The 12,346-nt window shown below is 44.2% G+C and overlaps 1 protein-coding gene across 1 annotated transcript in view; it reads left to right on the top strand.

Moving 5' to 3' along the window:
* Positions 1–11,983, top strand: part of Mtr (5-methyltetrahydrofolate-homocysteine methyltransferase) — an 87,100-nt gene extending 75,117 nt beyond the window's left edge. The window contains exons 26-33 of the mRNA XM_051194752.1: positions 196–294; positions 1,355–1,430; positions 4,061–4,216; positions 5,517–5,713; positions 8,747–8,947; positions 9,594–9,786; positions 11,251–11,363; positions 11,803–11,983. Of these exons, the coding sequence (XP_051050709.1) occupies positions 196–294; positions 1,355–1,430; positions 4,061–4,216; positions 5,517–5,713; positions 8,747–8,947; positions 9,594–9,786; positions 11,251–11,363; positions 11,803–11,889 (1,122 nt within the window). The 3' untranslated portion in view covers positions 11,890–11,983. The remainder of the gene's footprint in view (positions 1–195; positions 295–1,354; positions 1,431–4,060; positions 4,217–5,516; positions 5,714–8,746; positions 8,948–9,593; positions 9,787–11,250; positions 11,364–11,802) is intronic.
* Positions 11,984–12,346: the final 363 nt, after the last annotated feature.

Here is a 12,346-nt window from a genome sequence, read left to right on the forward strand (position 1 = left end):
GGGCCCCGTATATGTATGGAGATCAGAGATAACTTGTGGAAATTGGTTCTCTTCTTCTACCATGCATGGGTCCTAGGGATTACAGTCAGGTTGTCAGACTGGCAACAAGCATCTTCACCTGCTGAGCTATCTCACCCGCCCCATGGACTTTATCTTCCTTTGCTGATGGTTGTTGAACTTTATCTTGCGTTTCAGTGTTCTCAGCTGTTAGATGAAAATCTGAAAGATGACTTCATTGAAGAAATACTAGAAGAGTATGAAGACATTAGACAGGAACACTATGAGTCTATCAAGGTAAAAGCAGAGTGATAAAAGCAGAGTGATCCATGGTTTTTCATGGGCTTTATTGACTGTTTTGAGGAGTCCTTTGAGAGAAGTGTATTTCCTAGCACGAACTTGAGTTTTTGGTATCTAAATTCCTGATTCTTTTAAATTTTATTTTATAATGAATTATAAGTAGGACATGGACTTGCATGATTATAACCCCAGCACTTAGATGGGAAAAGAGGATCATAAGTTTGAAGCCAGCCTGGGCTGCATAGCAAGACTATGTCTGAAAACACTTGGGAATATTTTTTTAAACTGTATTCAGCCCAACATTCTGAATCCTCAGTAGATATTAGGCTGTATGGTGGACACCGGACCTGTGGGAATAAGTGAAACGTGAGCTCACAGACGTCCCAAAAATATGAGCTAAGCCATTCTAAAATGATGTTCTCAGACTTATTCTTGAGGGGAAAATGGTGGTGTTAATTAGTCATTCTCCAGCCTTTCCTGAGTATTGGCTCAACTTGTCTGCTATTCCGAGTCATGTGCCAGGAATGGTCCCCTCTAGGCTTCAGGGACTCCATAATTACTCTTCTAAGTCACTAGGATAGTTCCTAGGCTTGTCTGCCGTCCATCTTTGTGTGGACATTAAGGGAGTTGCTAGGAATGTGAAAGAGAGAATAAACAAGTGACATGTTTCTAAGGTGCTTGAGAGCTGTAGGTGCTGCTGATAGCTTCTTTCCAGTCTCCTGTTTGCTTACAGCTGACAGGTCCTTGGGTCTACCCTGCTCTGGTCCTCAGGCTAGTTTTGGCAGGGCAGTTAACTCCAAGTTCATGTGTCCTGAAAGAACTGATAAAGGCTGCAGGGTCAGTCTTACAACCACAACCACACGTGTTGCTCTTTACTCTCTCCTATTTTGGTGGCAGTGTGAAGCCATATTGGTTGGGAAAGAATAAGGATTATCCTTTAAAAGCATTTGGTTTTGTTCATTTGTTTGTTTTGTTTGCAAAACTTTCTTGGTTATGTTTTCATTGTAGAGATAGAAAGGCTAAGAAGTTTTAACTAAATTACCATTTTCTTCAACAGGAGAGAAAATACTTATCCCTAAGTCAAGCCAGAAAAAATGGTTTCCACATTGATTGGCTGTCTGAACCTCACCCAGGTCTGTGGCTGTCAAACCTGACAATGTCTAGGACTGTTTGCCATTACTCTGCTACAAATGAACCTGCAAGTGAGGATAGTAATGAGTCACCCTAGTTGAAAAGAAGGTGGATAGGAAGACCTTTTTGAGTGCCACAAACTTTTGTGAGATGGATTCACCATGGCTGATTTGATGACTCTTTTTTTTTTTTTTTTTTTCCAGACAAGGTTTCTCTGTGGTTTTTGAGGCTGTTCTAGAACTAGCTCTTGTAGACCAGGCTGGTCTTGAACTCACAGAGATCCACCTGCCTCTGCCTCCCAAGTGCTGGGATTAAAGGTGTGCGCCAGTACCACCCGGCTTCTGATGACTCTTGTAACAAGCATGTTTATTGTCTTAATTTTAATTTAAGAAACTCCAACTTCAGCCAATAACTTGAATAGTTGTCAAGCTTCTACCAAGCTTCTGTAGCCTTTCTGCTTCTCTGTGTTTGCTTGAATGAGCCTCCTCGACTGACCTGAGTTGTATGCAGGCTAAAGGACTCATTTAGAATGTCTGAAATATAAAATAACTGCATTCATGGGTCTTGAAAAGCTGGATCCTTTTTGCTCTCATGTTCTGTCTCTGGATGCTTCCCTTTGAATTTCTCTTATGTGGTTTCTTCCTGTTTTATTTCTGCTCCCTTTCTTACCTCACATAGGTATTCACAAGGGGATACTATGCATAAGATATTTTGACAGGCTCAGAGAGACTTGAGGCACAAATGCAAAACAGAGACCGGGTGAAGGGGGGGTGGGTGTCTTAAAGGAATCTGTATTTCCAAAGTAATGTCTGGAACCAGCTCCCAGTGTTCATGACATCTGTGTTCTACACATGCTCGGCAGAGTAGAGGATTAAATTGGAAATGTAGGTGTGTTATGTTCTAATTTCATTCCTGCTGGGTTCAGTGGAATTAGTGGAAAGAGTGCCAAATTGGAAGCTGGGAGGCCCGGGTGCTCATCCTGGCCTGGCTCCTTCCTGGCTCTGATTCCCTGTGTGACCTTGAGTGTCTGTCTTTCTTCTACATTTGACAAGCACTGATGTGTAAAGGAGGATTGCTTTATGGAAATGTTGACAGGGTAAAAAAAGATACTAATGTGAAAATCTTTGAAGAAATACAAGTCACTACAACAGAGTTCATGCTATGATAGTTTGCTGTTTATCTTTTACTCTGAAAGTGGTCTAGAGGCACCAGGGAAAGTCACACATCCAAATATATATTTTGCTAGAAAGACCCTGAGAAGGCCCATAATATCTGCTAGTGATGGAGATACTTCCTGGATTGCCTTTTTCACCCCCTTATGATGACATCACTAGCTCTACCCTGCTGCCTGAGGGATATGGGGTCCCAAGGTATGGCCTTTGAATGTTCTGAGGATAGCCCACTTGAGGGAGCTGTATGAGGTGAAACCAGTAAGAAAGCAGGGCTTTCTCTATAGGCCCTGGGAAGTAGAGCCTGAAACACTCTTAGAACTCAGGCTCGAAGCTTGATGAAGAGCACCCTGCACTTGGTAACTCCACAGCTACAGGTCACTGCCACCCACCTAGCAAGGGGTCTCTTTGGTCTGGGGATGTCAGTCGTTTCTCTTGTTTCTCCTAAAAGGACTCTGCCGACTTTGTTAACAAACTAACCTATACGGTAGTGGTTAAAACGTGGGGCAGCCCCGGATTGTATGAAGATGGCAGAGCAGATGGGGAAGAGTCACTGGTACAGGAAGGCAGAGATTCCAGCTCAGTTAAGAGCTCTTCTGCTCTCCCCTGGCCCTGAGTGGCCCATGTTCTTCAGAGCAGCTATTAACAGTGGATGGAACAGCGAGTCCCTGGATCCCTAGTCACAGGGAAGTATAGAGTTGGCATTAGCACTGGCCCCTTGGCCTCTGGCCCAGTATCCATGTGGCATTTTGTCCTTGGTATCCTGAGTTGTTTGAGGGCCTATAGAGTCCCTAGAATTATATGTTGGATATGCTTCAGACTTGACATGCAGAGAACAATTCCTGAATGCCTGTGTATTCCATTACTCAACCTACGAAATAAGTTATGATTTAATAAATCTTCTTTAAAAAAATCAAAGATATTCATCCATAACGGCAGTGCTATATTTGTTCCTTCCCTGTGGAAGTAGCCACAGTTTGGAGTTTGGGGCTGCATTTCTGTATATGCCCTTACAATCTGTGGGGTGTGTGTTTGTGTGTGTGTGTGTGTGTGTGTGTGTGTGTGTGTGTATGCTGTGAAGGCTATTGGTTCATGTTTGTAAGTTTTGTATAAGTAGTGTACTACACATGCCCTTCTACAGCAGTCTTTTTTTTTTTAACATTACCACCATCTGTACACACAGGAGTGTACTAAAGGCTTCCCTTTTTCTTAGACATGGTGGGGATGAAATGGCGGAGGGAGGAGTTTACAGCATGAGATAGTCACTCAGCTTCATGGGGAAATTCCTTCTCTATGATAATTTAAGGATCCCCTCTTGGTAAGACAACTCCTACAGGTGACAGGAGGGAGACAGGCATGGGAGTAAGCTGCAAGTGAGGAGAAGGGAAGGACACCTCAGTGTATGACCATATGAGTGCTCTCCCAGCCGGTGTGGCATTGACAGCTGTGTCTCTTTCCTCTAGTGAAGCCCACCTTTATTGGGACCCAGGTTTTTGAAGACTATAACCTACAAAAGCTAGTGGACTACATTGACTGGAAACCTTTCTTCGATGTCTGGCAGCTCCGTGGCAAGTACCCAAATCGAGGCTTCCCCAAGATATTTAACGACAAAACAGTAGGTTAGTAAATCCTTCCTGTCTGGTATTCAGGATGTGACTCTGAAGGTGGTTTGAGAGGATGCACTAAATGTTTAATTTGCACAGGATATAGCTGCTTCCATATTGCTCAACTTTCAGGTGAACTTTTCATTGTTTGTCCTTATGTGGGTAAATTTGGCCTTTCATTCATTCATTCTTTAAATTAATGTACTCACTGACATCGGTTACATATTGGTCTCTGCTCAGCAGAGACAGAACAAAAGGTGATAACCCTTTGGTTTAGTACTGACTCACTGGTGCAGCTGACAGTACTAGGTGTTGCTGGGCTCTTGCTATGGCTCAGCCTGGGGTCCCACTCACGTAAGAAGTGGGGCTAGAATTCCAGCAGGAAATTTGAGTGGGCTTCCTGCCAATGGTGGTATGTGAACTGTTATTGAAGATTCCATGGGAATTGCTGAGGCTGGGCCTAAGGATAGGAAGCTGAAATAAAGAAGGAATAAGTCAAACCAAAGAGAATGAGAAGCCTTGGACATGGGTGCCCGTGTAGGGAACTGCAGCTCTCATTTTACCTAGAATACAAAAGGAAGGATGGCGCTTCACCCCCATCCACCTCTCTTAGAGACATTCAGGAGGAGTACTGGTGATCCATGAGGTTCAGACTGGAGAGAGCCAGGGAAACCAGACAGTTGTTAGATTTCGGATGGGTATGTTAGGATGCTGAGATCCAAGTACTGATGAGTAGTCAGGAGGATTGGGTGAGACACTTGCTACTGTACTGTTCCTGTGCCACCACAGCCAGCTGTGAAGGGATGGACTACCCTTCACATAGGTAGGGCAGCACAGTGTTGTCTACTGACAGCTAATGGGAGCTGATGGAAGGTGTCCCAGAACTGGTCAGGTGCTTACCACATAGGTGCTGAAGCTCTTCAGATACAGCACCAATGCTATTTAAGAGGATTTGGGCTACACATCATGGCTCGCCCTGTCTCATCCTCATATATCACTGTGAAGTTAATAGGGTTTTATGTGGAATGCCAAGTCTTGCCCTCTTTCTGACAAAACTGTTCTGGGTACCTTTGATTTAGCTCTCTGGATTCTACTAAATGAGAAAGTATAAACAGATTGAACTAGAGGAGGCACACTGTGCGGGTTCGTTTCATGGACCTACTAGCCTCTGTGTACTCTGTTTCAGACTGTACCCGTGGCACAGCTGAGAGTCTGTATGAGGATGGAGAAGAGGGTAGGGGCAGGAGAAACAGCAGTGTTTTAAAAAAGAACTGTTGCTATTGGCATCTTTAAATGAGTTCTTATTTTTTAATAGGTAAAGAAGCCAGGAAGGTATATGATGATGCTCAGAATATGCTGAACATATTGATAAGTCAGAAGAAACTCCAGGCCAGGGGTGTGGTTGGATTTTGGCCAGCACAGAGTGTTCAAGATGATATCCACTTGTATGCAGAGGGTGTGGTGCCCCAGGCTTCAGAGCCCATAGCCACCTTCTATGGGCTGCGGCAGCAGGTATGGATATGTGTGGACAACGAGTGTACCACTTTGACTCTCAGGCTTGGGAACTACGTTAAGTGTCAGTGAGAAATAAATAAGAAATCTCATTGCAAACAGCCTCCAGAGGTCTGAGTCTTAAGCATCTGTGAGGATGGAGAGAAGGTACCAACATGGGTGTCCGTGAGGTCGGTCAGGAGTTCCCTGCTGATAGGGAACAGTGCTGCTGGTCCAGTTGTCACACACACGTGCTTTCAGTCTTTAGTACCCTTATCTCTTGAAACTAGGGGGCATTTGCTTTCCGTAACAATTGCTTTTCATCTGAGTATGCTATTAAAAACTGTTACATGGCTTACTGTCTCAAAGGGAAGTCTGGTGAGGACAAATATCCCAGAACGTCCGCCCTCACAGGTGCTGAAGTCGGAGTAATATAGCCATAGTGTAACTGTTTCATGGTGCTGTTGTTAGGCAGCTTATGCCTCACTTCACAGAAGGAAAAAAAATGGGTAGCGTGAGCTGGCCCTGAGCTTCGTGTGCAGAGAGGAAGGCCTCCTTGAGTGCACCCTGGCTGTATTCTCCTTGTAACGGTTCTAAGAATACCCTGTCTGTGTTTGTTTTTCATCTCACCTTTAAAAATGCAAGCACCATGCAAAGACTTTAGCTGGACACAATTGTCTCAGTCAAGAATTGGAGCCAGAATTTATTAATTAGTAGTAAGTTACTTTTTTTAGTTTTACTAATATTTTTGTAGTTTAAAATTGGCAGCATTGCCTTTTGTCATAATGCAGCTCATAGTGACAGGTTTTTACTAGTAACAACGGATGGGATTCTTAAATTTGGGTTTTAGTGCCATAAGGAATTATGTGAGAACTATTTCAGCTTTACTCTGTTTGTACAGGCTCAGACACCACAGGACCCAGGGCAGGGAGCTCCAGTGTTGAGCTCTGACCCTTTCTTGCTAGGGAATCAGAGACTTTTCTTTGACTGGTAGCTCAGGCCAGATACCTCTCCTGAGCCCGTTCTTTCATCCTCCAGTCCTTGGTTTTCCTCTGCTGTCCTTTCACTTCCAGAATGAATTAAATACTATGATTCCTGTTGTGTCTGGGAAGTCTGGACATGCTGTATAAGGGTATTTACTGCAATGGATTCTCAGGGAACTCTTTTAGTAGTCCCTAGAAAGGGGAACTGGACCATAGATATGTATTGCCTCCGTGGATAGCCTTTTATTAGGAGGCGATCTGCAGGGCACTGAAAAATTGTAGCTGAGCGCCTCATTACTCTGGGAGCCTTTTGTTCAGAGTAGCTCTCTGATTGCCATCCCTTCTGAGGCACAGTGGGACCAGTGACCTGTCTACTGCAGAGTAGCTTTGTGTCCCTCTCTTGCTTCTTTTTCATTTTTTAAATCAAAGGGCAGTAGAGTACTACTGGAAAATGGACTGACCCTTCATTCACCTCTGTCCCTGAGCTCTGGAACACTTATATCTTCTGACCTGCAGCCACTGGCTTATTCTCTGCCCAGGGTCAGGCTGCACTTGCTCTCATGATTAACAAATGGATTGGGAGATTCTGAATGACTACTCCTTGATTAATTGGTCAGTGTAGAGCAGTACTATGTATCTAGGAGCATTTGTTTGTAGAACTGATGGGTCTCCTGGACCTATGGGGTCAAATTTTATGCCTCAGATTTCTTGCTTGTGAACTGGAGCTTGTGGATCACTTTCTTCACTGGATTGCTGAGAGCTAAATTAGTGTTCTATAAAGAACAATAAGTGATAAGTTCTTAGGAAGTATTAGTTATAAGGTATTAACTTTTTATTGACCATGATGTGTATAAGACTTTGATAGCTTTAGCAGGGAAGGGGCCATTTACCAGCTGAGAGTAAAACAGTGGAAGATAGACTCCTGTGCTGTGGAGAGAGCCAGAGAAAAGTAGATTCGTGTGTGTGTGTGTGTGTGTGTGTGTGTGTGTGTGTGTGTGTGTGTGTGTGTGAGAGGGGGGGAGAGAGAGAGAGAGAGAGAGAGAGAGAATGTGTGTGTGTGGTGGAGGTGGCGGCGGCGGATGGGGTGTGGTTTTGAGACAGGGTCTCAGTGTCCCTGGCTGGCCTCAAACTTGATGTGCCACTAAGGGACCTTTGATCTTTATTCATACTGAAATTATAGGCCTGCAAGTCTGTACCTGACTTGTATGGTAGTAAAGATCAAACAGAGCTTTGTGGTTTCTAGACTGACATTTTTTCCAACTCTGATTCCTAGGCCCTGAACAGATTCTTTTATTCAGGCTGTCTTAGTGTGTTCTCAGAAGTCTTCTAACCATGGTGGACAACACCGGGCCCGTATGCACTTGACCTCAGCAGTTTGTTGGCGTCTTCTCAAACATGTTTGTGTGAATTGAAAACACAGTTTACTCTGATTGTTAAGGTTCTTGTCCCTAGCATAGTGCCTGCAGGTGTTCAGAAGTTTTTAGTCCGTGTGTAAATGAGCAAATCTACTAGTTGCTAATTATATATGCTACATCATGTATTTTTAAAAATCTCATTTTATTTGTGTCTTAGTCTGTTTTCTGTTGCTATAAGAACTACTTAAGACTGGAGACTTATAAAGAAAAAATGTTTAGTTTGGTTCATTGTTCTGAATGTTAGGAAGTCTAAGATCAAGCAGCCACATCTGATGAGAACCATGTGCTGCTTTGTAATATGGCAAAACTCAAGGGGGAGAAGCATGTAGGCGAGCAAGAAAAGAACTCCAGAGATAGCCATCTTGCAAGAAAGACAGTAATCAAGGATGATGGCTCCACCCGCCACGCTGCGGTGCCTGTGGGCCCCACATGGCTGTGTTGAGTGATTGTGGATTAGTGTATGAACACTCTCAAACCATAGTCATTGGTTTATTCAGCAAGTATCTGTTGCATACTCACTGTGTGCCAGACACCATTCTGAGTGCTGGGCAGAGCTGAGTGAAGCAGGCAGACATTCTATGTCCTAAGGCTTACATTCATCTTGCTCTCTACCATGCCATGCTAATGGCTTCTCTGCCCAATGCTTGGGTTTTAAGGCTGAAAAGGACTCTTCCAGCACAGACCCCTACCATTGCCTCTCAGACTTCATTGCTCCTCTGCATTCTGGTGTCCGAGACTACTTGGGTCTGTTTGCTGTTGCCTGCTTTGGGGTTGAAGAACTGAGTAAGGCCTATGAGGATGATGGCGATGACTACAGCAGCATCATGGTGAAGGCATTGGGAGACCGGCTGGCAGAGGTAAGGCATTGGCAGATACTGGGGTGTTGAAGTGGAGAATGGTTGTTGGAGCCCCGTGACAGTGTCAGAAAATGTAGCAACCTTTAAAATCTGTGACATTAAGTCCTGTGTCTCCCAAATGCCATGTGTCATCTTTTAGCAAAGAGAAACCTCCAGTGTTTTCCTAGTTGGTTGTTGTGCTCTTATCTCTGAATTAGTCTTCCTTTGATTAGTATTATACTTTTTTACTGGTAACCCCCCCCAGAATTAAAGTCAGATTTCTGCTTTAAAGTCTTTTCTAATATTGGCAACTTTTGTAGAGTTATCTCTGCTGCATGTGGGGTGAGGCAGGCCAAGCTGTGGGAGGTCCTGTCCCCTTTCTTTTCTGCAGGTGATGGAGAATGCAGCTGTGCCTGTGGTCCCAGTACATTTCTGGTAAATCTATGGTCCCACTGACTTCAGGAAAATGGTGGAGAATTCTCAGATTACTAAATATGATACTTCAGATCATAGTTGAGAGCACCATTGAGTCTCAGAGCTGCTAATGAAAGTGCAGGTTTTCCTGACTGTGGCATGGTAGGGAAAGTGGTTCTGCGCCATTGTGGTGCAGGGCTGGAGGCCACAGGTTGCTTCTGCTTGACTGTGCCTGTCTCTTCTGTGTTCCCAGGCTTTTGCAGAGGAGCTCCATGAGAGAGTTCGCCGAGAACTGTGGGCCTACTGTAGTAATGAGCTGTTGGGTGTCACAGACTTGCGCAAACTCCGGTATGAGGGCATCCGGCCAGCTCCTGGTTACCCCAGCCAGCCTGACCATACCGAGAAACTCACCATGTGGAGACTGGCCAACATTGAGCAGGCCACAGGTGTGTCGGAGACAGTGAGTTGCTGTCCTTGCTCACTGAGTGCATGTACTTATCAGTGACATATGCAGTTAAAGTTCTTATAAAATGGGAGAACTTAGAAGGAAATCATCCCTCATCCCATCCTTTCTCACTTGGATCTGTTTTGACACTTCACTTCCAAAGCACAGCATTTTTTTTTTTTTCTTTTTTTTTTTTTTTTTTTTTTTTTGTGTGTATCATTTCTTTTTTTTTTTTAATTTATTTTATATAACAAAGTCCATTTAAATGAAAACAAACATTTATAGACAATATTTGGGAATTTGGGTGTTGTTCTTTCCAAACTACTTCCTGCTGGTAAGGGGCGCTGTCATGGGGGATTCGAAGAAGATTCAGAAATCCTGGCAGTAGCCAAAGCACAGCATTGTATTTTTACTATTTTAGACATAGTAGTTGGAACTCTTGCCCCGTCCTGGATGGGGATTTACCTTCTCCTTTCTTCCCCCTGCCTTTCCTGACCTGGTTTTCTGTTCTTAGTACAGTAGCTGGTGGCCAGCCTCTGTCCTGTTAGCAGTGTCTTCTGTCTACTCAGGCCTGTGCTGCTTGCTGGTGGCTGGTTCTGGGCTCTAAACTGGCAAGCTCACAGCCTCCCTTAGCCTTCTCACTTTCCTTTCCTGATTATTAACGTTTATGCTCCTTTGCAGTCATCACCCCCTTACATTTTCTCTATGGGTTGAGTCCCAGAGTTGAAAGTTAAAAGTTGATCGATGCTCTGTTGAGATAACAGCCTCATTGCCCTTGGCTCAGGGCAGAGTCATTGTTCTGAGGCTTTGTGTTGTCCTATCCTTACTGCACAGCTTGTGGAGTTGAGAAGACTCAGGTTAAATCACAAACCCAGTAGAATTAATCAAAATAGCTATCAAAGCTGGTGAAGTTGAATCCATATCAAAGAAACTGGGAGTGGCATTGGGTCTGGGTCTGTAGAAAAAGCTCTGGGTGGGTAACATCTAGGTGAGAGCCACATTTCCTGTGAGTGAGCTAGAGATCGTTAGAAAGTATTCAATCACTGGTGATGCCCTGTTCTTGTCCATAGAGTGAGGAGTGCAGAGTAACAGTCCTGAGAACCCTTCCTTCTTGGTGCTTTTATGGGCTTGTTCTTCATTCCTGTTGCCGACTGACCTCACAGAGTCATGGGGGGGTCTATGGGTGCTTCTCTTACTCGACTAGCAGTCCTACCTGAGAAGACTCAGTGTCAAGACAAATTGTCGCTGGGGGAAAGAATGCAGTCTTTTTCAGGCTTGCTCCCACTGGGTATAATAACATGCATATCCTGAATTTGGTTTTCCACCTGGCAAGAATTTACTAGAGACTGTGATTGGAGCTTCTTACGGTGTCTTTGTGTCTACCTAGGAGGCATGAGTTTACTTAGTGCTCACTCAGTCTGTTAGTTCCCTGCCTGGGCACTCATTGCTTCCTGTTTCTCTTCAGGCATCAGGTTGACAGACTCCTTGGCAATGACACCTGCTTCAGCAGTGTCGGGACTCTACTTCTCCAATGTAAAGTCCAAATATTTTGCTGTGGGGAAAGTTTCGAAGGATCAGGTAAATATGTGGCTTCTCTAGATAACTGTCTTTACAGTAGACCTGTAGGATCCATTTTACATGACAATGAACTGGTGTGTGTGTGTGTGTGTGTGTGTAACTCACCCCAGTTTGTGTCTTAATTTGATTTCAGCCCATTACCCTGTTTCTAGCCCTCCTTCTCTACCCACCACACACACACACACACACACACACACACACACACACACCCACCCCTCTACCCACCTGCTGGCTTCTAAGCATCAGACATCTGTTGCATGTTGTTTTCTGCCTAGAGAGTAAAGCAAGTAGGCAGACAGATAATACCTCTCTTTGGCTCGGTAGATTGCTGTTAAAACAAGATATGCCAGGTACTTAATGTTTATTTGAAAGGCCTGTGGAAACTCAGATTAGAATGTCTTAGCACACTGGCTTAACAAGATACTTCTGTCTTTTACAGATTGAGGATTATGCTTTGAGGAAGAACATGCCTGTGGCAGAGGTGGAGAGATGGCTTGGCCCCATTCTGGGATATGATACAGACTGACTTCTTTCTCTCTCACACACTCCTTTTCTTCTTTTTCTTTAAAACCCTTATATTTGCTGACCTCAAGGGGATACAAGCCAGAGTGCCTTAGAAATAACAACAGAATATATCCGTGTGTCTGCCTGGCATTCCCCACTGCCAGTGTTGGAAGGCAAGTGGTGGCATGTGATGTAGAGCCAGCCTTCTGGGTTCCTAGAAAATTAGTGCTTTTTCGGGGGACTTTAAATGAAGAGCAACAAGGTGCCGAGGCTTATGTTGTTTCTGGGTCTTTAGGGTTGGAGCAAGCCGAAGACATCTTTTGCATTCTAAAGCAGCTCAGCTAGCTTTTCCCTATTTTTGCCATTGACCGAGGAGGGTTCTTGTTCCTGATTTCTGTTGTTGTTTGGTTGGTTTTATTGTTTTCTCACATTAAAAAAAAAAAGGTCTTGTAAATAAGTTGAATAGGGGAATGTATAGA

Source organism: Phodopus roborovskii, unplaced genomic scaffold (genome assembly GCF_943737965.1).
Source record: "Phodopus roborovskii unplaced genomic scaffold, PHOROB, whole genome shotgun sequence".
NCBI lineage: Eukaryota > Metazoa > Chordata > Mammalia > Rodentia > Cricetidae > Phodopus > Phodopus roborovskii.